The 26,436-nt window shown below is 39.1% G+C and overlaps 1 protein-coding gene across 1 annotated transcript; it reads right to left on the bottom strand.

Moving 5' to 3' along the window:
- Window positions 1-16,911: 16,911 nt before the first annotated feature.
- Window positions 16,912-25,838, bottom strand: LOC126106279 (craniofacial development protein 2-like). The gene is made up of 2 exons (XM_049912501.1): window positions 24,678-25,838; window positions 16,912-16,971 (listed from the first exon to the last, which is right to left on the bottom strand). The coding sequence occupies exons 1-2, from the start codon at window positions 25,836-25,838 to the stop codon at window positions 16,912-16,914; spliced, it is 1,221 nt and encodes a 406-aa protein (XP_049768458.1).
- Window positions 25,839-26,436: the final 598 nt, after the last annotated feature.

Here is a 26,436-nt window from a genome sequence, read left to right as displayed (position 1 = left end):
AACAGCAGCACGTCAGATAGAATTTGACTAGATACAGTACAGGTTGAATCCTGCAGCAACGTAAGCAATACTTCAGATAAACATAATCTTGTTCACGAAAATGTTACTTTTGACGACATCCGAGACACACTTTTGCATGAAAAACCAGTTATTCAAAAAGCCATTTCCCACCCTGTAATTGAAGAAAAAGGTTGGAGCATCGACATTTACAGCAGTAATCGATTCTGGATCACCTATGTCAGTTATAAATGAAGAAACTTTCGACAAATGTAACAAAGAGAATACCTGTCCTACGTTACCATTAGGCAAAACTAAAGGAGCAGTATCTGGTAAAGGAGTGGATGTAAAATTACAGGCACACTAATCGTTTTGTATTGCAGGTCATACGATCCACTCAAATTTTTGGATTGTTCCCTTATTGACAACAGACGTTATTTTAGGTACGAATTTTTTGGTACAACGTGACGCAATTATTGACTTTCTAAATTCCTATTTAATGTTAAAGGATGAAAATATACAACTGGCATTAGAATTTCAGCACGCTTTATCTGCAGAAGAACAGGCAATTAATCGAACAGAGGTCTTTTCTACAACGCGTAACACGGATTGTCATTCCACATTGTTCACAGATACGTACGTACACAACTACAATACACCAGACGAAGCCGACTATGACGTTATGCAAATGATTTCTGATAAAGTAAAACGAAGCAGTGCAAATACAGACGACGAACGTTCGCATTCGCAACTTCGCAAAATTCTTTCCCAGGAAGCTCCAGTTTTTAACAACATCCCTGGTACTATGTCCGGTTTCATTTAAAGCCAAACATTATCCCATTCCTTATATCCACAGAGAACAAGTTAAGAAAGCTATGCTTGACCAAGGAATTATTGAACCGGCAGTTAGTCCGTACATTAACCCGCTTCATATTGTTAAGAAAAAGGATGGATCACTTCGCCTTGTACTTGATTCGCGTCACATCAGTTACATTATTATTAATTAAACAGGTCGCCCACAGACACTAGAAGAACTTCTACAGAAATTTCATGGTACTGCTATTTATTCCACATTAGATATGAAATCGGGATTTTGGCAAATTCAGCTCCATCCGAACTGCAGGAAGTACACAGCATTTCTCTGTTTTGGTGACTGTTACCAGTTATGCAAATTACCGTTCGGTTTAACAATTTCTTCAGCAGCATTTATTCGCGGTTTAAATACTATACTTCCGACAAAACTTAAAGACAGAATCACAACGTATGTAGACGACATTCTTATTGCAAAAGCTAACTGGTCTGAACACAATCTGATTCTGGAACAACTGTTGCAAACTTTTCGTGCACAAGGACCCACAGTTAATCTTAGCAAATCACACTTTGGCAAAACTTCTATAAAATTTCTTGGACATGTAATTTCAGTAGAAGGCATTGCGCCTGACCCGGAAAAACTTCAAGCTTTACGTGACAATACTATTCCAACGACAAAGAAACAACTACGCAGCTTTCTGGGTTTAATTAACTTTTTCCGTACATTTATTCATTACTCTGCTTTACACACCCCTAGATTATGCCAATTGACGGCGAAAAATGCTATTTGGTCCTGGGATAGCCAAGCACAGTCTGAGATTGTTAATTTGAAACATGCCTTGTTGAATGTACCACTTTTATCACACCCAGATACTACCAGAAATTTCTCCATTGCCACCGACAGTTCTAACACCGCTTTAGGCGTACACATTTTTCAGGAAATTGAAGAAGATGGTACTACAGTAATTAAAAACATTGCCTTTGCAAGTCGCATTCTGTCACCTGCTGAACGCAATTACTCTGTTACAGAACTTGAAACATTATGTGTTGTATGGACATTTACGAGATTTAGGCATTTTCTTTATGGAAGACATACTACCGTTTACACAGATCATAGATCTATACGGTTTTTACTTTCAGCTAAATTTACACATGACAGGTTAAGCAGATGGAAACTTTATTTACAGGAATTTAATTTTACAGTTGTTCACCTTCCCGGTACACAAAATATTGTAGCAGACGCACTATCCCGTTCTCTCAGCAACAATCAGCAAGACATCGCAACCAACTTCCGCCAAGCAAATTTTAGCGTCATGTATGTTCAACAAGTTGCATTTGAAAATTTCATTAGACGTCATTACGAGACATAGCACAAGAGCAGAGCAAAGACAACGTATGGAAAGAAATTAAACACCTTTGGCAAGATAGGAATAATGTTACCATTAGAAACCATTATACTGTACGCAAGAACATTCTGTTTCGCCGATCTCACCCTGACAGCAACAACAGGTTATTATGTATTCCTGACGAACTTGTTAACAAATTAATTTGGTATACTCATTAAGTTACGCACATTATGGAGCCAGAAAATGTTTTTGTTGTGGACTGTCAAGGCAGCCAGTCCACAGTGACGGGTAGCCGATAGAAAGGCACGCGTACACACACGCCGACTGGCGTGATTTCTGGAACGGGATAATTAGTGAATGCGATAAAGAAAAGAACGTAGCTACTAGAACACTTAACTTTTATGCATCCTTTGGTATACAGCAATCTTGATGATACAAGTGAGACTCATTAAGATACATGCAATGTTACAAATGGCGCCTTGCTAGGTCGTAGCCATTAACTTAGCAGAAGGCTATTCTAACTGTCTCTCGGCAAATGAGAGGAAGGCTTCGTACGTCTAGTCGCTAGCAATGTCGTCCGTACAACTGGGGCGAGTGCTAGTCCGCCTCTCTAGACCTGCCATGTGGTGGCGCTAGGTCTGCAAGTACTGACAGTGGCGACACGCGGGTCCAACATGTACTAATGGACCGCGGCCGATTTAAGCTACCACCTAGCAAGTGTGGTGTCTGGCGGTGACACCACAGTTTTCTTATACTGGGGCATAACTGTTATTTTGCCAACATGGAGAAATGTATTCGACGAGTTTTAGCGCCGTGTAAAATCTGCCAGAAAGCTAAATCAGACACGACTTCAAATATTCCTCCGTTACATCCCATTGTACCCCTTAAATTGAGACGCATGGCCGCTGTAGACATTTATGGTCCAATTCCCAGAACTAATAAATGTCTTTGCTACATCTTTGTCGCTGTTGAACTCACTTCGAAATTTGTTACCTTCACTCCGTTACGCAAAGCTACTGCTAAATCTATTTCGAATGCATTTGTAAAACATTTTTTATTTCATGTAGGGCGTGTATTGAAAGTAATTTCCGACAATGGACCACAATTTCGATCTGCAATATGGACACGTATGTTACGAGCTAGAAACATTTCTCCGATCTATATATCCAGGTATCACGCTTCTTCGAATCCTTCTGAACGACTGATGAAAGAAATTGGTAAACTATGTACAATATACTGCCATAAAAGACATATTGACTGGGACAGACACATACTCTCATTCCAGGATGTAATTAACTGCATACCAAATGAATCTACTATGCTATCTCCGACTGTTATATCAAAAAATGTAGAACCACCTAACAAAATTAAAGAACTGGTATCCTTTTCCACATCTCGTCGACTACGCCACCGTGAAATAATTGACAATGCGCACAACAACATCAAACGTGCCGCAGAGCGCCGGAGAAGACAGCAGAAACAGGTTTGTACTCGCTGTGACATTCACATTGGACAGAAGATATTAGTACGCACACATTATTTATCCAAGAGAGGAAAAAGTAGATGCAGTAAATTTGAGCTTCTATACGCAGGTCCATGTAGAATTCGCAGCATTCCTCACCCCAATGTAGTACATGTCGAAACTTTGAGAACCAGAAAAAGCAAGGGCAATCACCATATTTCCAATATTAAACCCTTTATTGAATGAGCATACTTTATGATTTATCACACTGTAATGCCATTTCCTGATGTTTATATGACCACTTATGCAATTATGTTTATGTGACTACTTACTGATGATGATCGTATTTTTTCTTGGCAAGTGCCTGGCAAGGTAAGGTTAACAGGTCGCTTTTCTTGTCGTTATATATCAGACCGTGCATATTTTCCATTTTTTGTGTATTTATGATTTGTTTTCCTATCGAAAGTAGAATTTTTTGTCTGTATGCACTATGAAATCTTTAACATGTAACAAACACCAGTTGACTTTAACATTTTTGCCTTATGATATCTCAATATCTTGACCATCCTACATTTTTTGCTTCTACAATATGATATTGTGTGTACATTTTTGCACTTGCAAACTGACTATGTTTTTGACCTAATATGTTTTCTGTCATGCTATGCTGTATGCTTAGTTATATCACTAGAAACAAGTTTTCATTCAATGGGCATATGATTTAAATGCAAGACATTAATCCTTATTCATTATTTTCAGAAAGCAATATCATGTAAAATAAATAAATTATACAACAACAATGGTTTACTATGAAGTGGAAATTTTACCATCAGAATGAAAGAAAGAAAAAGCAATACCTTGTGGTGAAGAGTAAATGGATCAGAATTAAGAAGCATTAACAAGAATACACTATACACATCATATGATAGCAGTCTTGACAAATTATTTTTCTTTCAGAATACGAGGCGATTATTGCCGGCTGTCAGACAGAACTACACATGTTAATTTTAGTGATGAAATATGCTAGAAGTAAGAAACTCTATACTATATGAAGTAATGAATGATAATGAATAGATGTATGAAGTAAATGATGATATGAATATGAATAATGAAGTGTCTATTTTTTGCAGATGAAAATAAATGATGATGAATAGTTATATGAAGTACATCATAATATGAATAATGAAGTTTTTCTTTGCAGTTGATGATAAGTATGAAGTTATGGTAATATAATTAAGTTTTTCTTTGCAGATGATGATAATGATAAGGTTTATATATTTTATGTTAGTTAAGAAAGGCTATGTAGTTATTCAAATATTTGTTGCAGTTCTTTTTGACAGTGCCATATGTCGCATAGTATAATGACTGAATGTTTCGGGAAAGACAGCTAGAGTATGTACATATTAAGCAAATGTTTCATTACCTGTTTATTCTAAGTTTACTACTTTTCAGCATAATATGAATACATTTCTTCTTTCAGCTCAATAATCCACTTTGTATTTTTTCCAGGAGAAGCCTTTCATGATACTAATATGCTATAAACACTTAATTATTAAATCTTTTCTAGTACTTCCATTTTTTACCCAGCTGTGTCTGTCATTTATGAATATGATCACATATGCGCTACTTGTTTCATAACCTTGCTACAGCTGACTTATGACCAATGACATTATTAATCCTTATTTCCAGCAATAAGTAAAAAAAAAAATATTTTCATGTCCCAGCAATGGACTATCGATCCCAATGCAATGAATTGCTAGCACAAAAAAAAAAAAAATATTACAAGTCCCAACTATTAACAGTATATAACTAAATAATTCCTAGTCCTAAATATAATGCAAATTTCTCTGATGTATTGAATCCATTATATCTATGTATTATTGGACTACAAACCTTGAGTAATAGTTACAATGTCTCACATTTTAAATATGTCTTATGTCACTTACATGATATCATATATAGTAACTAGCAGCTTGATGCTACACACAATAACTCTTGTTTTGAATGATGACTTCTGAATAATGCGTAATAAATGCTTTGTAACTGGGCAATGAGAGCCAATAATTACTGTAATGAGAGGACTTACAACGCCAATAATTACTGTAATTAGATGACTTATGAATAATGTTCTGTAATAATTACTGTAATGAGATGACTTATGCATAAATGCTATGCCAATAATTTCTGTAAATAATATATTGTTATACTCTATAAATGCTATGCCAATGATTACTGTAACGAGATGACTTATGCATAAATGCTATGCCAATAATTAACTCTTGTAACGAGATGACATGCATAAATGCTATGCCAATAATTAACTTTGTTTTGAATGATGACTAATGAATATTGCATAAAAATGCTTTTAACTGGCCAATGAGTGCCAATAATTACTCTAATGAGATGACTTATGCATAAATGCTATGCCAATAATTACTGTAATGAGATGACTTATGCATAAATGCTATGCCAATAATTACTGTAATGAGATGACATGATGCCAATAATTACTGTAATTAGATGACTTATGAATAATGTTCTGTAATAATTACTGTAATGAGATGACTTATGCATAAATGCTATGCCAGTAATAAATAATTGTTATACTCTATAAATGCTATGCCAATGATTACTGTAATGAGATGACTTAGGCATAAATGCTATGCCAATAATTAACTCTTGTAACGAGATGACTTATGTATAAATGCTATGCCAATAATTAACTCTTGTTTTGAATGATGACTTCTGAATATTGCATAAAATGCTTTTAACTGGCTAATGAGTGTCAATAATTACTGTAATGAGATGACTTATGATGCCAGCGATTACTGTAATAAGATGACATGCATAAATGCTATGCCAGTGATTACTGTAATGAGATGACTTATGCATAAAAACTATGCCAATAATTACTGTAATGAGACGACTTATGCATAAATGCTATACCAATAATTACTGTAATGAGATGACATGATGCCAATAATTACTGTAATGAGCTGAGTTATTAATGATGCTTTGTAATACTGCATAAATGCTATGCCAATGATTACTGTAATGAGACGACTTATGTATAAATGCTATGCCAATAATTACTGTAATGAGATGACTTATGTATAAATGCTATGCCAATAATTACTGTAATAAGATGACTTATGAATAATGTTGTGTAATACTACATATATATACTATTTAAATACTGTGTAAATAGCCGATGAATGCCAATAATTATTCAGATGGGTTGATACACTAGTGTAATTCTGAATGATGACTAGCATAAAACTTAATGTATCCTTCACCTTCTGACCTAATTACCAGGAATTACTGCAATATCCATATGTCCTGTCCATCCTCATGATCATGGAGCCCTATATTTGGTTTTTGCACTAATTATACGTTGATGTAAGATTGTGGATTCTACATAAATGTGGTGTTGACATATCAAGCTCTCCACCACCTTCAACGATGGAGATGTTATTATGGTCCTACTGTTTGGTGTACCTAATGTACTACCAAAATGATAACATACAATATTAATGCAACATTTCAGTGTCTTGGCTACACTGATAAATACTTCAGGAAGAGAACTTCAGATTGTCTCACTTGTGTTGTGCTTCTGTAGAAAGATATGGACTTTCAGCAGAGCTACGTGCAACTCACTGTGCTACAACGATGATGCTATCCTTCCCATTCCCTTCCTAGTTCTTGTAAAAAGTTAGAGACCTATACAGTGGGTATGCACTTTATTTCATTTCTTAATGTATTCAGTTCTTGTAATTATGCTAAAGACTTATACAGTGTGTGTGCACTTCACTTCATTTGTTAATATGATCAATTCTCCTAAATATGCTAAAGACTTATATTTCTTAATGTATTCAGTTCTTGCGAAAAAATGCTAAAGACTTATACAGTGTGTATGCACTTTATGTCATTTGTCAATATATTTTGTACTCATAGCGTATACACTTTGTCATTCCTTAAAATGTTCTGAACTCAGTGCGTGTCCATTCTATTTCATTTCTTAATATGTTCTGCACTTATCAATAACGTATATACTCTGAGACTGTAGACTTAGTAACTTAATAGATTGTAGAAAAATTTGTTGCTCATAGCAAGTCCAATTGACTCACCATCGCTGCCAAATTTTTGGCCCCCCCCCCCCCCCCCCCAGTGGAGGGTTATGTAAGAGGTCCATGGTTGAGGAATTTGTTGCTAGCGCACTCAAGCAGATGTAATTTCGATGGATTGCGCAAGCGCTGCCTGCGATATGTAAGCTATAAGAGAATCTCAGACCAGAGAGCAGCGTTGTCAGCAGTAGGAACTGTGTAGCAGTAGGAGTAAGTAGTAGGTAGCTAGCAGTTTGGTGTTGGAGTTGGCTGGGCCGCTCGTGTGGAGCGGATGGCGGTGCCTGAGCATTGTAGTATGAGGTAAAAGCAGCCTCGCGTATATGTAGTACTGTTATATCAAGTCCCATGTAATTCCATTTTTTATTCAGAATGATCTTTCAGGGCCATGACGCAGTGCTGCTTACGCCCAAAATTTACCAGTTTAAATTCACAGTCAATTATTGAAAGGTTACAAGGGCGCCACAATTTTATTGAGAGATTAGTCACATTCTATTATTGGTAGGTTACGGAATTCATTTATTGGGAGGTTACGCTGAATGTGAATGATATAAATAATTATATATATTTTTACTGTTGGGAGGTTTTGGAATATTACTGTGGGGAGGTTACACCTGTCTCACTCCCTTCCCAACCACTGCTTTCCTTTCATGTCCCTCGGCTCTTATAACTGCCATCTGGTTTCTGTACAAATTGTAAATAGCCTTTCTCTCCCTGTATTTTACCCCTGCCACCTTCAGAATTTGAAAGACAGTATTCCAGTCGACATTGTCAAAAGCTTTCTCCAAGTCTACAAATGCTGGAAACGTAGGTTTGCCATTCCTCAGTCTAGCTTCTAAGATAAGTCGTAGGGTCAGTATTGCCTCACATGTTCCAATATTTCTAAGGAATCCAAACTGATCTTCCCCGAGGTCGGCTTCTACCAGTTTTTCCATTCGTCTGTAAAGCATTCGTGTTAATATTTTGCAGACGTGACTTATTAAACTGATAGTTCGGTAATTTTCACACCTGTCAACGCCTGCTTTCTTTGGGACTGGAATTATTATATTCCTCTTCAAGTCTTAGAGTATTTCGCCTCTCTCATACATATTGCTCAGCAGATGACAGAGTTTGACACGGCTTGCTCTCCCAAGGCTATCAGTAATTCTAATGGAATGTACTCTATGCCTGGGGCCTTTTTCTGACTTAGGTCTTTCAGTGCTCTGTTAAATACTTCACGTAGCATCATGTGTCCCATTTCATCTTCATCTACATCCTCTTCCATTTTCATGTTATTGCCCTCAAGTATATTGCCCTTGTATAGACCCTCTATATGCTCCTTCTACCTTCCTGCTTTCCCTTCTTTGCTTACCACTGGTTTCCGATCTGAGCTCTTGATATTCATACTGGTGGTTTCCTTTCTCCAAAGGTCTCTTTCATTTTCCTATAGGCACTATCTACCTTACCCCTAGTGATATATGCCTGTACCTCCTTACATCTGTCCTCTAGACATACTTGCTTAGCCATTTTGCACTTACTGGTGACCTCAGTTTTTACATGTTTGTATTCCTTCTCGCCTACTTCATTTTCTGCAATTTCATATTTCCTCCTTTCATCAATTAAATTCAATATCTCTTCTGTTACCCAAGGATATCTACTAGCCCTCCTCTTTTTACCTATTTGATCCTCTGCTGTCTTCGCTATTTCACCTCTCAAAGCTACCCAGTCCCCTTCTACTGTATTTTATTCCAAATTCTTGTCAATCGTTCCCGAAAATCTGGTTCTTTAAGTTCATCCAGGCCCCACCTCCTTATATTCCTGCTTTTTTGCAGTTTCTTCAGTTTTAATCCACAGTTCATAACCAACAAATTGTGGTCAGAGTGAACATTTGCTCGTAGAAATGTATTATAGTTTCAAACTTGGTTCCTAAATCTCTGTATTACCATTATATAAACTGTCTGAAACCTTCCACTGTCTCCAGGCCTCTTCCACATATACAACCTTCTTGCATGAATCTTAAAGCAAGTGGTAGCTGTGATTTCCTGCTCTGCGCAAAATTCTATGAGGCGGCTTCCTCTTTCATTCCTTACGTCCAGTCCACATTCACCTACTGCTTTTCCTTCTCTTCCTTTCCATTGTACTGATTTCCAGTCCCGCATGACAGTTAAATTTTCGTCTCCCTTAACTATCTGAATAATTTCTTTTTCGCATCATACATTTCTTCAACCTCTTCATCATCTGCAGAGCTAGTTGTCACATCAACTTATACTACTGGGGTAGGTATGTATTCACTATGCTGTTTATAGTAACTTATCCATGCTCTTATTTTTTTATTCAGTATTAAACCTACTCCTACATTACGCCTAACTGATTTTGTATTTATAACCCTGTATTCAGCTGACCAGAAGCTTTGTTCTTCCTGACAGCGAATTTCACTAATTCCCACTATATCTAACTTAAACCTATCCATTTCCTTTTTTTAAATTTTCTAACCTACCTGCCCAATTATGGGATCTGACATTCCACACTCCGATCAGTAGAATGCCAGTATTATAGCTTCTGATAGAGACATCATCCTCAGTAGTCTCCTCCCAGATAACAGAATGGAAGACAATTTTACCTCCGGAATATTTTACCCAAGAGGACGCCATATTTGTTTAACCATACAGTAAAGCTGCAAGCCCTCAGGAAAAATTACGGTTGTAGTTTCCCCTTGCTTTCAGCTGTTCGCAGCATGAGATTTTAAAAACACCTGAAAACACCATACACATGCATACCTCTTGTAAAATAAATATGTGTCACTTATTATGAAACTCAGTTGTAATTTTACAATTTTAATATAATGTCCTTGTATTACCTAACTTGGCAAGGAACTTTAGTGTAGTAACCTTCTACGGACACAGGTAGGTAAAGGGAAAAAAATCAGGTTTTGAAGCAGGACGCAAAAGGTGAGAAGCTATGTGATAGCTACTGTGCCAGCAGTTGGGCTGAGATTATAGCACGTAAAGGGGCACCTAAGTCACGTGGAAAACTTTGACTGTCCTTTACTCAGAATCAGTCCAGTATCTACAGATAAGTCGAGATACGTTTTCACTTATTATGGCTCCTATTCCACACAGCGAAGTTTCTGGGAAATTCAATTATGGCACTTGCTGTGTTCTCCTCATCAGTCCACCTATCTACAAAGTGTGGCAACCCTGTAGGCAGCGGCAATTCCTTAAGGACGGCTTGTCTCCTGTGGTATTCTACACTGACGCACGTGATCTAGCAGCAGATAGCACCTCGTCTGCCATCGCTTGCGACAGATATCTTGGCAGTCGAGGGGCATGCCAGGAACGACTTATCGACTGGAAACTCGCTATTGTAGAATTAATGGAGGAAAAAGAAAGGCAAGAACGAAAATCGGAATATCCAGAATGTATTTCAGACCTCGCGTTTTAAGTGAACTTGATTGCACTCTGCCCAAAGTGCGGCGCTACAAAGTGAAAAACTATTTCTGTTTGATTTGTTGGGGATCCATTGAAAAACAATCCCACAATAGAAGGGAAACATTCTGACAAACACAATCCAGTTCCCTAAACTCACTGCTGTTAAAGAAACCCCAAGGTCCGAAGAATTCATTGTGGGTTGAAAAAATTGCAAGGATAGCTTCCTAAACGTTTTGAGGAACTGTTAATCTTACCCCTGTTTCAGAGATCGCTTGACATTTCAGTTGAAAGTGGATCTGCGCATGGAAATATGTAACTGGTGGGCTGCAAGATAGTTCCTGTTTTAATCACAAATCCTTTCACGTTAAAACTGTCGAGGCCATCTACATTACTTTTCTCAGGTAGCGTTCTCACACGTCCATAATGATGTTGCAAAAGTGCTACAATATTTCGATCAATGCATTTAGGTGAAAGACATTTCTCAATTAAGAAGCTAAATAAGACAAAATTATGTGGCAGCCTCAATGCAAGAATCTGTGAAATTTCCTGCACAGATCTACATGTCGACAGCTTGTGTTAGATAAAAATTGTATTACGTCTTCAGTGAGCCAAAATAAATAAAACTGAAAATTTATTATGGTTTTCGTCTATAATGTTGCAAAATGTGAAATATAAAACCAATTTGTATACATTGTGACTGGAGTACCATTTAATTGAGGCACATTCACAGTTTCCCCCTCATTCCCTTCCTCGTGGTCAGACAGTGTGGAGTGGTGGTGGGGGAAGTGTGCAGCAATGCTGAGACCCATGGCAGGGCACGGCTCTTGAACTGAATTCTAGGCCACCCCTGCTTTACACTAATGTTCAAGACATGGGTGCAGCTCAAAATCAGTTTCATGATTTGTGCTCCAATCAGAATATTTACATGTTTAAAGTAATTGTTAATCATTTATATCGCTTTTTTTATTTCATGCAATTATTTCGCCGGGAACTCGTATGTTTTCGTCAAGCACTGTGATGTAATGAGTTTCACTGTCATTGTTTGATTTCTTATGGAAAATATATGCGATAAACTGTGTGAATACATCAGAGTGTGTGCTCATAGCAAAGTAGGCACACTGTACATTCTGAGATCTATGTACGGATTGGTGGAGAACTTAAAGCTGATCGACAGTAATATTTAAGATAATGAATTAGAATTAAAGGAACAAAATTTCCCGTTTTGTAAGTTACCAAGACTAACTGGTGCACCTAACGTCTACAGGAGTGTCTAATTGATATTACACAGACTCAGTGTAGAGGAACGATATTCGCTACATAACTATTCCCCTGACATATGGCTCCTATATGATGAAATAGTCTGATTCGCATCGTTGACACTAGTGCTGAAGTTCTTCAGAGACCTTTGTACAGTGAAGAAACTTGGTATTCACAAAACAGACATCTGTGAGCATTAACACAGCTTAATGTTTCGACCTTGTTGAAAGACTTAATGTTTAAAGGATTTTTCAGATTCTGTTAAGGAATTTCTTCTAAAAATTTTCAACTTATTAAATAAAACAGACAATAGAAAGCTACAGTGCACTGGTCTGCACTGTGATTAGAACTGAGAGCTCACTCCACCCTTGGCTCAAAAGTCATGTCTGTAACCAGCTGTTTTCCTCAAAGACGTTACCCTTTTCTATTTTTTTCCTCCTTCAGTTTCCTGATTATAAAGGAATGTAAAAAAAAGCTCTGTTTGCCATGGCCTCTCGGAAGCTAAAAACAAGAATATCTGCACCACTTCAGGCACTGACCACAAACTACGTCTATTCCAACAGTTCTGCCTACCACTGAGCTAATGGGACCCTGCTAGGAGGTGCTCTCTCTCATCGCAGTATCAGTTGCTGAGCCACATAACACAACGTGAAAGATAGAAAGATTTGTTACTTGTGTTAAGTACAGCATTCCTGGAGTCCAAAAAAAAAAAATTTCCATCTCAGTGCCTCGTCTTACAAGAGACTCACAGAGATGTACAGGGGTGCCTCATACAGAGATCGTCCCAGAGTACAATTACAGCTACAACACCAAGAATTGTTTCTCAACTTTTGGCAATACCAATATGTAGTTTTTTTGGGGAATCTGGATTCTTTATTTATGTTAATACACACTCAAATCACCAACAAGTCTTACATTTTCACATACACCAGATCCTTTACACTATACATAAATAGCTTCATCTTGATTTGAAATTATTACTGGGACCAAGGAGAAAAATAAATTGAAGGTGAACGGTATTGGTTATCACGGAGTCCCTGATGGTTCTTGTGTTTTTGTAGGTGTTATTTTGAATATTGAACTTTTTAATAACGATAAATTTGCTGCAGGACCGTTGAAGAGTGAAATTGCTACTGAGACCAAGTGGAAAAATAAGGTGAAGTTGAAATGCAACGGTTCCCATGCTGTCCTCGATGGTCGATGTGTTTTTATGCATGGTATTTTGAATTTAGAACTTTTTAATGACGATAAATTTGTTGTAGAATCCTTCACCATTAACTAAAAAACTTTCTTGAGACAGAGAAGGTTATGTCGATGAATCAGCACAGTTTTAGAAAGCATTGCTCATACGAAATTCAGTTCACCCTTTTCTCACATGACAGAGCGCGAAGTATGGATGAAGGGCAGCAGACAAATTCCACATTTCTAGATTTCTGGGAAGTTTTTGACACGGTGCCCCACTGAAGCTTGTTAAAGAAGCTCTAAACGTAGGAAAATGTAAGTTAATGCGGATGACTGGGAAAAACAAACCCATAATGTTCAGATACAGCATTATTGGTGTCCTGCTTGATACTGTCACATAGTTTAAATATCTGAGGGTAACGTTGGAGAGCGACATGAAATGGTAACAGCATGTGAGGATTGTGGTACGAAAGGCGAGTGGTCGACTTAGGTTTATTGGGAGAATTCTAGGGTTGGTTGGTTGGTTGATTTTGGGGAGGAAACCAAACAGCGAGGTCATAAGTCCCATCGAATTAGGAAAAGACGGGGAGGGAAATTGGCTGTGCCCTTTCAAAGGAACCATCCCGGCATTTGCCTGAAATTATTTAGGGAAATCACAGAAAACCTAAATTAGGATGCCCGGATGCGGGTTTGAACCTTCGTCCTCCCGAATGTGAGTCCAGTGTGCTAACTACCGCGCCACCTCGCTCGGTGACAATTGCAGGAAAGTACTATTCATCTGGAAAGGAGACCGCTTATAGAACGCCAGTGCGACCTATTCTTGAGTACTGCTCTAGCGTTTGGGATCCACACTAAGTCGGATTAAAGAAAGACATCCAAGCAATTCAGAGGCAGACTGCCAGATTTGTTGAGATAGGTCTGAACAACACACAAGTGTTACAGAGTTGGTTTGGGAACTCAACTGGGAATCTCTGGAGGGAAGGCGTCGATCTTTTCGATGAAAACTATTGACAAAATTTCCATAACCAACATTTGAAGCTGACTGCAGAACTAGTCTGTTGCCTATAAGATGCATTGCACGTAAGGACTATGCATTGCACGTAAGGACTATAAGATAGGAGACATTAGGGTTCATTTAGACGCATATAGACAGTCCCTTTTCCCTCGTTCTGTTTGCTAGTGGAACAGGAAAGCAAATGACCAGTTGTGCTACAGGGTACCCTCCATCACGTGCCCAAAGGTGGATTTACGAATATTGATGAAGGTAGATAGGTAGGAACAATTCAAGACGACATACATTGTCACAGGATTGCCAAATATTTGCAACCATGTCGCGACGTGCTAGCTCTGCGAGCGGCAGCTACGTAGCAAAATGCCTGTCGTGGTCACCTTATAAGGGCTCTCATTGTCAGACGGGAGGCGCCAGCGCGTTTGGTTTTTATGCAGCGTCATCTCTTGACATTTTATAACGTCACGTTTTAGACTACCTGTATTTAAGACTTTGAGTTAGATTTAGTCCAGAATTTCTCATTCATTAAGCTTTCAAGCGTGGAATGGAATGAGGTGTTAAGGCTGCTGTTATATAATTTCAGCGCATGCATGGAAAAACTCGTCACGTTAGTTTCCTCTCATCTGGCATATGTCATGTGAAATATTGAGGCATATAATTTCCCATCACGATTACAATTCCCCCAAAATAAAAACGAATAAAATTTTTACTTCGATAGTTTGCAACGAAACCTTATTTCAAAGGAATTTAATGTAACCGGAAATCAATCTTCCCCCACATGTGACGAAACAGTAAGTTAGCAAACATTTTGCACCTCAAAATCGACTGTCTCTACGTGCTGTCTTGTGCCACACACAGATATAATTCCACGATTACCACGAGCATCTAGAAATATTTTGGTGGAGACAGAAACATGAAAAACCACACTTAACGAACTATTTGATGTACGTAGCAGTTTGTCATTTGAGTATTCGGAAGAGAAAAACGAAAACTTTTAATTAACACCGAAACATTCACAGCGAAAGAATTACATGAAGAAACGCTTCTAAAAGGAAAAACTACTTTAAAAATGTAGAGATGTATTTTGCTTGGATTGAGAACTATAAAGTTAATTTTGAGTCATACTCATGCCATGCATACTGGCGTAATACAGTACTCATCATATAAAACCGGATCGTCTGCCTCTCAATAGCAATAAAGCATTTTATGCTCTCCAAAGCGGTTGAGTGTACATAGATATTCTGCGTACCATTGCATGGTGGGTGGCGGACAGTAGCCTGTTCCACTACTTGTCATTCCCTTTCCTGGTCCATTCGCAAATAGAGGGAGGGAAAAACGACTATCTATATGCCTCCTCTCCAGGGACTGCCATTTGGTTCCCAAAACATTTCTGTAACGCTTATATGTTGTTCGAACCTACGGGTAAAAATCTAGCAGCCGATCTCTGAATTGCTTTGATGTCTTCCTTCAATCTGGCCTGGTATGATCCCAAACACTCGAGCAATAGTCAGGAATAGGTCGCACCAGTGAAGGTGCCCAACTCCTCCACAGCGGCTGATGCCAGGTGCCAGCAGGTGGGCCCCGAAGAGGTCTGACGCATATCGCGTTCAAAGATACACAGATTGCCAAGATATCTGTCACAAAATGTTAATGGGCGGAACTTCTGTTATAGATGTCTCAGACTGAAATACGTTGTATCTCTGTTTACGTTACACTCAAAAATGGTTCAAATGGCTCCAAGCACTATGGGACTTAAGATCTGAGGTCATCAGTCCCCTAGATTTAGAACTACTTAAACATAACTAACCTAAGGACATCACACACAATCATGCCCGAGGCAGGATTCGAACCTGTGACCGTAGCAGCAGCGCGGTTCCGGACTGAAGCGCCTAGAACCGCGCTGCCACACTCAGGACTTCAGCATTCAAACGAAAGGCGCTACGAAACTTTAGGCCAACAAGCGGTTTCTACTACGAGATGTTGCATTCAGACGACGCCCTGTTTACTGCTAGACCACGTGCATCGACGTAGTGTAACGAGTCGCACAGAAGACTGAACGTCCTGCAGGAGCTGCTGCTGTCTACAGTGTCACTAGGTTGGACACGTAGCCGGACTCGACGTATTAGCAGTGTGGCCAGGTTATTTGTCGGCGCAGACTTCAACGTTGCTGTAGCTGGCCTCCAACCATTTTTACTTCAAAGAGTGTACATAACAACATTCTGTTCAATTTTTATTTCGCAGTTATATACTAAGTTTTTGTGCAGTTTTATCCCTTTTGATATGAAGTAAACCACATTAAAACAATATGTTAAAAACCTGATTCTCAGACAAACTGAATTTTCAATCTCTCAGGGACTCCAATTTTTAGTTTGATTCCATAAATCTTTCAAAAATTTACTTTCCATGTAGTTTTAAATTACTTAAAAATAGCTTTGTCAGAGAGCACGTTTGTCACTTTCTATCCACTGGTTTTTCATTTTGAATAATGATACACTGATCAATTCCAGAATAAGATTGTCACTCTGCAGCGGAGTGTGTGCTGATATGAAACTTCCTGGCAGATTAAAACGGTACAATGGTATTTTACGCCTGCCGATCAGTGCATTGGGGCTAGGTGTAGGCAGCTGTACTACATTTACAAGCAATTTTAGAACACAGAACGAGACGTTATGTCATGATCACATGGACAGAACTGACATAAAATCGATAGAATTGCGAAAAATGACGGGAGAATAGATATAAATGGACTGAATATACACCGAAATGTGGGAAAATTGAGCAAGTACTTGCGTATCTTCTGGTTGGCGAAGAAGAAATCGTACATGGGAACAAGTATGCGGAAACAAGAGGAATTCGAGAAAACGTCGAGATGGAAGCGACGGGAATCAGGGAAGCAGTAATTTTTTTTCTTCCGTCGTGGCAGCATTATACTGCATGTCTATTGAGGTAGCAGTGATTCACGCGAGTTGACTACTATATTTGACGCTTTTCAGGAAGACAGAGATCCATCCGCCTCTAAATTTACATGCATCTGCGTTAAAGGACAACAGAGAGTGGATGGGGTGATGGACTGAGATGGAGCTGTAACGAGGCACCACTTAATGGTAGACTGATGATGCAGTCTAGTGAGGGAGAAGTTGCTGTAAGTCATTTTTTCCACTCTTCTATCAGGATGCATCAGTCGCATGACGTAGCCTGCGTTCGACTCATATACAGCCACGTGTTCTGTATGTGATTTAAAGCACTGTCTGTCGGTCATCAGCTTCCATCTCATGTGTGATGAAACGGGACACATTCCTCTAAACGGAATATGATTTACGCTATACACTCCATCCCCCTGTCGCATCTTTGGTGTAAAATCGAGACTTCAGCTTCATAACTAAGTTAGCGATAAGTGCTTTTGAGGCATTGCAATCCCCGGGTTACATTTGCCTGACAGATGTGCTGTTTACAGTGTTAGTGGCGCAATGACTTGTAATTTTCGCATGTCAGACGCAGCTACTATGCGTTTATCTGTTTCCTTGTTAAGAGGTATTGTCCGTCGCTAACGATAATTTTATATAGGACTGCTGCACGCATAGTATAATTTCTGAACCGTAATCGGGTATGGAGAGTGGACGCTATACATCTCTGAAAAGCTATATTGCGCTTGTATCACACAGAGCCCATCTTTTAAGGAAGTAGTTTTTTCTTTTTACGGTTCGATAACGTAGTTCATCGTGGAAAAACTGGAAAGAAGAACGTATGTCATGTGCTTGAAATATATTTCTCACATTGGAATATTAACAGCGCTACATTCCATACGACTGATAGGTCGAAAACTCAAGCGATCTAACATTACAGCCCGTTTTAAGTGCGGAACGCTGCAGCCTTAGAGTGCGTATGTTTATGTTCTCTCTGACCAATACCTTCCAGGTACTGATCCTAGACTAGAACAATACTTTAGAATTAATAGCTTGGTTCATTTGCGTAAAAATACTTCGAACTCCATCCATCTGGAGCTACATTGAGCATAAAGATCATTCGTTTCTTCTTCTTCTTTACCGTCTGCTGTTACATCACGACACTTTCATATCTGTTACTATACATCGATAAGGAGTGCTAACCTCCTCGACATGGGCGCATCCCAAGAAATCTTGTGCACTTGGATGCGTGAGTACTTGGAAAGCTCCATTCATTCACGAGATGCGGAATGTAGAGGTCTACTTCTGGTCGGTTGCAGAATAAATCGGTACCGGTGCTGCAGGGCAGGTCGGTCAATGACAGTATGAAGGGGTCTTTCAATCTCTAGTTTTACTCTAAGACTGTGAGAATGCTCTGTGACTCCCATCACCACAGAGAAGCACTATGCTCGAGGTGTTATAAATATGTAGAATGCTGTCTGATGTAATTTGGTAATATACGTGTTCGAGAATTGACAATGAATGGACGTACTGCACAGTCATCTACCCACACGATACAAAGTGGAGAAGGGGTGATATAGCTACGATACTGACATTGCGAAACATGCTTTCACATCATTGGTCGGTGTTAAAATTACTGTAAAATTTCTAAAATTGTTCACACTGTCAACTGTGATGCTTATTATTTCAGTACATCGACGGTGTCTTTTCCATCCCATCCGTCCACTGACACACTGTTGGTTACCACATAATGACTGACTGACAAAGCTTGTTTGAGTTGGAGAAGGAGTTATGTGGAGGGGTGACACCTTCTGGGGATGGCTAGCACCGAAACAGTGATAACATACATGTCTGTAATATGAGGAATCAGTCGCAATGGAACGCCGAGCCATCAGCTATTCCATCGTTGTGACACATGAGTTTAAACGTAGAGCTCGTGAATCACCCCCACAACGCCACAAAACTCTTCCAATTTCCTTTTATTGTAGCTGACTTTTATTTAAAATCATCCAGTGTGTGTGGTGTGTTATGGAAGCAGCAGTAACAACATGAGTTACGCTGTGCGACGTCTCGTTTTTCTGTGAGAGGCCGCGGATCAGAATGTGTTAATGCCAGTTTAGAACCTGACAAAGAACTCAAAGTCGTGGTGGAAAAAGAAAATGTTTTGGAGTGTGCAAAGCACGTTAGAGCAGAAAGAAAGCAATGTTTCAAACAACGAGACAGGCCCACAGGGCGTGTCTCTCGCAGCTTACAGTATAGTCTGCAGGCTACGGTCATCCTCCTACAGGTGATAAACTGGCCTGTGCAGTTGACCAATACCTGTAGATTTAATATGATCCTCACATGTGCTCGATGCCTGCACATATGCGGTATTTGTTTTCGATATATGGCAGGAGAGAGATACGGTAAAAATCTTATCGAGTTCTCTATCGCATGAAGTTAGCGGAGCTTTTATAGTTAGTAATTTTTCTCTGTTGGGTGGTACGGAATAAGGAAGATAGCAAGCTGGAGAGATAGATATGAATGGACGCAGATCTGTAGCACTTGTATGTAGTTTGGGGATGCACGTCAGTGCAGTAGCAAAAATCACTGTCCTTCTCCCAATTCCCGTTTCCATCGAATGGTCAAAACACAGTCCTGTCACAGTAATCCAGCTTAGCCTGTTTCTACACAGGTTGCAGAAGGTGGTAGATATAGTTTCCTCCGACTTCTACTCAGTTGGAACGATCACACGCGCAAAGCTGCAAGGATGGTAGCACAGAGTCTGAGGGGGCAGTTGCAAGATGCATAGGGACTACCTTTATCGAGCCTGGAATTTTACTGTAGCAGATAGATTCTAGAAAGGTGACTTGTTTCGAGATATGAGAATGCCATAAATATGATTCACTAGTGGCTCCAATCATTAAAGGACTTCTCCATTGGATCCAACGCAAGTATATGCTTGAATGGGAAGACTTGATTCCAAATCCCAGACAGCATTTCTAGCGGATAGCATAGCATTAGAGATCTGAGAAGTTAGAGTACATTTCTTACAACCTCAGTCAACACACCATTTGTGATCCTTCTCAATCAACCATAGCCTATAGCACAGTGGATATATCATCTAACCTCCGATGTGGCATCGAGACAGACTGCGTTACAAATACTGGAGAAATGTCTAGCGGCGGTGGAGTGAGGGAGTTGGCAATAGTAGTTTCATACCACGTTCTTTAGGCGAATCACTTTCTAAATTGGGTAATTTCATTACAAGGTTGCGCCGTCGGCGACATGTAATCGCACTCCTGGTCTGATACTATATACTCCAGTGATCACCGTATATATTCAGTGTCACGGTATTTGTCTGGACAACAAACGACCTCATACAGATGGAATGTCATGCTTCGATTTATAAAGCCAGTATAGCGTTTAACATGGATGCTTGTATGTACCTGCAGAACCAAGACCGCTTGTGATGGTAATATGGTCGTGTTTCTTAACATCTGACGTTTTTGTAAGACGATTACGCCTCTATTTCTAAGACACAGTGGTACCACTCACAAGAAAACCTTATGAGACATGCCCATTAATTGTTGATTGTTTTGGTCAGTATTATTTCGTATTGTCAGCAATCTGTTATTGACGACATATTATACTTAGTAGTAGGGGATGTGTGATACGTTTATGAAGTATGTGATTGTGTTCCGAGATGTGCAAAGGAGATGACTAAGTCCAGTCGTAAGGAAGGTATGGATTTGACGTGGAATATTGTGATAGCAAACGGAAGAGTATGTCAAGTCATAAGAATGATACAGATACTTCTCTTTCCAGGGCTGTCAGCAGGGTGTATATCCAATACATCGCTCACTGTCGAACGCCATTCAACAGTAATCGTAACATCTAATTCCAAGTATAGCAATAAAATATATATGTGACTGATTTCGTAGGATGATTCTGTCTATGTGTGGCCTGTGGTGGGATGATTCATGCTCCCTGTTAATGGTAGGAGCTGTTCGAATTGAGAGGTCTTTTGGGAGTGTAGGAATGTAGCTGAATTAATCATATCATCCTCTAGACATCCGAATAGTGAACTAATACTTAGTATGTGTTGGGTAGCTCTCATGATCGCATGGAAATTTGAGAAGATTCTATATGGACATGTGTTTGCATGGGCCATTATTCCTGCCCATGTAAATTATTTGGTTGACTGCTACTTCACAATTCGTGTCTTTGTTTAGTTGACAGAACATCGATTGTGGTGTGTGCATCTAGCAGGTGGAAGACACATTTGCTGGTTCTCTAGAAATGAGAAACACCTTAGTTGACTTAGTAAATTATGGGGGTGATTTAGAATTTGTTGCATCACTGACATCGGTATTCGCGAGTGGAAATAAGAGTTTGCTCTTTTTTTTTAGTTTTTTCATGTAAACCTCTTTGCAGACGTGGTAAGTTTCTAGTTGCTCTGTGGTTTACAGCATGCTTCACCTCGCTAAAGTTTCGGGTTCCTACAGAAATAATTTCCAGTCTATATCTTCAGAATTATGTCATGCGAGCGATAGTGCTATGCAAACGATATTGCTATGTGCTTGATATCGAGAATTACCGCGATAATGGTATGATATTCTAGCAAACAATGCGAAATTACGTATGTTCTTGTAATACCAGCGTCTCGAGATGTGTGTCTTTAGCTCGTGGTCGTGCGGTAGCGTTCTCGCTTCCCGCACCCGGGTTCCCGGGTTCGATTCCCGGTGCGGTCAGGGATTTTCTCTGCCTCGTGATGACTGGGTGTTGTGTGATGTCCTTAGGTTAGTTAGGTTTAAGTAGTTCTAAGTGCTAGGGGACTGATGACCACAGATGTTAAGTCCCATAGTGCTCAGAGCCATTTTTTTTTTCGAGATGTGTGTATAAAAGCAAGCAAGCATGCAGGTCCAGATCAGAAACTGTAATACGTTTGTGCCGAGGGGGAAACGAGCCAGTCTTTGCACAACAGTTCTGAGAGAGACTTCGATCCACTGAGGGCGCTCTGGTCATGTGTTGGGAGTGGATGACCACACGACCTCGCTGGGAAATATCTAGTGGCACTAGTATACCTATGGTGCATGGGCTTATGCTGTCTGCAAGCTTATGCTGATGTAAAAGGGGTGATTTTGCATGGCACAGGATACGAATTGTATGTTTACTACATCGGTAATATATTGCTGGGTCAGAGATCAGTTTCACGCTCTAATATTAAATCCCCTGTCCTCAGTGGGAGAGCAGTGTAATTGAGTAAGAGTCTTTCCGTATTTGATGATATATAGGCTCTTTGCAAGGTTTAATTGTCGGCGCAATATGGCGATCTGTGTAAAATAGTTTTTGTCGCTGAAAGTCACGTCTGCAGGAAAAAAAGGGGGGGGGGACGGTGCTTCCACACTGGTGGCATCAGTAATTTTTTATTTTTTTATTTTTGAGCTTTTCCTCATTACAGAGGCTTATCTCCAACATAATAATTTACTTGGAAAATACAATACAAACAATAAACGTTCTTAAACTATACTCTCAAAATATTTCTCCAGGTGTTTCGATCTTGCGTATCCTCTTCCTCTGTGCCCATTCTCCTCATTGTGTGCTGTACATTTTGGAGCCAGGTGGTCACAGGTCGTCCTCTTCTTCTTCTCCCCTCCGGTTCCCACTCCAGTATCAGTTTTGGTATTCTGGCTTCCTCCATTCGTCGTACATGCCCGTACCACTGTAATTTCTTCCTATCCATTACGTCATATATTCTTTCTTTTATTTCCATTCTCCTTATTACTTCGGTGTTCCGTATCTTTTCTTTCCTGGAGATTCTTGCCGATCTTCTCCAAAAGTCCATCTCTAGAGCTTGTAATTTTTTAATGTGCTTCATGTTAATTGTCCAGGTCTCCGTTCCATACAGAGCCACACTCTCTAATATGGATTTGTATATTAATTATTTTGTTCTGCTCATTACATTCCTGCTCCATAAGACTGAGTTAAGCATCCCAATGACCCTCCGTCCGCTACTAATTCTTTTATTGATTTCTGACTCTGATTTTCCCTCGATTTCTAAAATGGATCCCAAATAACAGAAAGTGTTTACCTTTTTGATTTTCTTTCCTTCAATGTATAGCTCATCTGAATCATTAGTCAAGTATTCTGTTTTTTGGTAATTAATCTTCAAACCCCAAGTTTTGTATGCTACTGCTAGTTGATTGCACATATAGTTAGCATCCTCCCCATCTTGTGCTATGACTACTTGATCATCAGCAAATAATAAATTATGTAGGTAAACTCCATCTCTTATTTCTAATCCCATACTATTACATTTACGAGACCATGTTCTAAGGCTAATATCTATATAGATTTTAAATAATGATGGTGACATGGGACAGCCCTGTAAAAGGCCTTTGCTTGTTCTAAATTTCTGTGAAAGTTTATTACCAACTTTCACTTGGCAAATGTTATCTTTATACATCTGTTGTATTATTTTAATCAAGGATGGGTTTATGTTTGCCATATGTAGTGCTCTCCAAAGTAATTTTCTTGGAACAGTATCATACGCTTTTTCTAGATCTATGAAAATTAATTCTATACTTTTTGATTTTTCCCTCTGTTTCTCCAAAATCTGTCGTATTGTGAAAATATGGTCTACACATGATCTCCCAGCTGTGAATCCACATTGTTCTTCTTGGGTTCTAAAAATTTTTTCCAGTTTGTTTTTAATTACTTTTGCAAAAATTCTCATTAATGTGTTTGTAACACAAATTCCTCGATAGTTTGAACAAATTTTGCGATCCCCTTTCTTAAATATTGTATTAATGTAACCTAGCTTCATCTCGTTGGGTATTGAATCTCCATGTATCATTTTGTTGAAGAGCTGTGTTATCAGTTTCACAATTTTGTCACCACCATATTTCAGACACTCCAGATTGATATTGCCAGGTCCTGGTGATTTACCATTCTTTCCTGTTCTCAACGCCTGAAGTACTTCACTTTCTAAAATATGGATCTCATCATCTTCATGTCCTTTATCTTCCCCTGTTCCTTCTTATAGATATTCTTCTCTGTCTTCATTTAATAATTTTTGGAAATACTCTTCCCATTCTTTTTGTGTTATCAGTTGGAGATTAGTTTTGCTTTTTGTATCCTGTCGAAGCCCTTTCAATACTGACCATGCTTCTTTTGCTCTCCCAAATCCTAATTTGCTATTCACCTTGGCACATGTTTTTTCCCATGCTTCATTTTTTGCCATCCTTATTTTTTTCATCACTTCATTCTTCTTTTCCTTGTATATTGACCTTGTTTCTTCTGATTTATCATTCAACCACTGAAGGAACGCATTTCGTTTTTCTGTAAAGAGGACCTCTAGTTCCTCTGACCACCACTCTGCTGCACGGTTGTGGTTGCTATCTTTTTTACCCAACACCTCTGTTGCTATGATTTTCACATTAGCTTTTATATAGCCATATATTTCCTCTGTACTTCCTTCAAATGATTCAACCAGTTTCCTTTCCATCCTGGCCGCAAAGAGTGTTCTGATACTTTCGTCTTGTAGGCTGTCAATATTAAAAGGTAAATTTTCATCTTTCTCAGTCTGGTTCGTTTTATTTATGTTACTTGTATCACTCCTTGCATTCTTCCATGGCCAGAAAGACTTCATTTTAACTAGATAGTGGTCTGATCCACACTGGGCTCCTCTATAAGATCTGACGTCTACTGCCTTGAAACTACTTGTTTGCCTAATGATAATATAATCTATTATAGAACGAAGTTCTTTGGTGTTCTGTTGCCAAGTATATTTATGAATGTCCTTATGTTTGAAAAATGTGTTGGTAATTTTTAGATCAAATTGTTCACAAATTGCAATCAATCGTTCCCCATTGTCATTATATTCGTCCTCTCCATGTTTTCCTACTATTCTACAAGATTCTCTAATTCCTACCCTTCCATTCAGATCTCCCATGATAATCAGTTCCTTTCTTCTTGGGATTTTTTCAATAGTCTCCCTGAGGGTGTCCCAAAATATATCTTTCTCCTTATCTTTTGTGTCGTTCGTGGGTGCATATACGCCAATAATCACAACTTCCCTAGCAAATAATGTCATTTCAACAGTTATTATACGTTGATTGATGAATGTCCAATTTGTGATTCTTTCTTTCCATGATTTCTTTATCATAATGGAGACTCCTGCTTTGGCTCTTACTGCTTTTGATACCCCACTCCAGATATGTACATAATTATCCAGTTCTTCTTCTCCTTGGCCTTTCTTCTTTGTTTCAGAGAGTACGACAACATCCATGTTGAACATGTCAAGTTCTGCAGGGAGTAAATTTATTTTAGTGGAAATACCTTGCACATTCCAGCATCCAAACATAATTTTCCGTTTCTCATTGCCAGTTCGTCGTCCAAAGTTCCAATTTTTCCGAGGCATATTATTAGGTTTTTTAGCATTTTTATGTTTTTATGTGAGTGAGGAGCTGGCCCACTGCACAACCCCCAACCCGGAGGACCAGGTAATTTTTACTCAAGGTTTTCTTCCTTTAGCCTTTGATAAGCCAATATCATACTACAAGGCAGCAGTTGCTAGTTTTGATCCACCCCGGGTATTTTATTTCCCCGGTACCCACCATATCTGGTGAGCATTCCCCTATCCGCCACCTGGGGAGGCGCCCGATGGGAGACCAGCAAACTCCACACGGGGGCATCAGTAATTCGGCGGGTAAATTCGATAAGAGCCAATCATAATGCCCCATTCATTCATAAGACATCTTTTGTGCTGGGGTGTAGGAGTCTCTACATAGTGGTGAGAGCGTTTGTGTATGTTGAAGGGTAACACATGATGGATGGGGTGCCACGTTAGGAGGAAGAATGCATCCGTCGTCATTCTGCGCTATTTTCGTAAAGAGGTTCTGTTAGGGCAAGTGTTTCCATGCATACAAGCTGAGACATCACGAAAGGTCCTACAAAAGCGA

Source organism: Schistocerca cancellata, chromosome 10 (genome assembly GCF_023864275.1).
Source record: "Schistocerca cancellata isolate TAMUIC-IGC-003103 chromosome 10, iqSchCanc2.1, whole genome shotgun sequence".
Lineage (NCBI taxonomy): Eukaryota > Metazoa > Arthropoda > Insecta > Orthoptera > Acrididae > Schistocerca > Schistocerca cancellata.
This window is presented reverse-complemented; position numbering and strand designations above follow the sequence as displayed.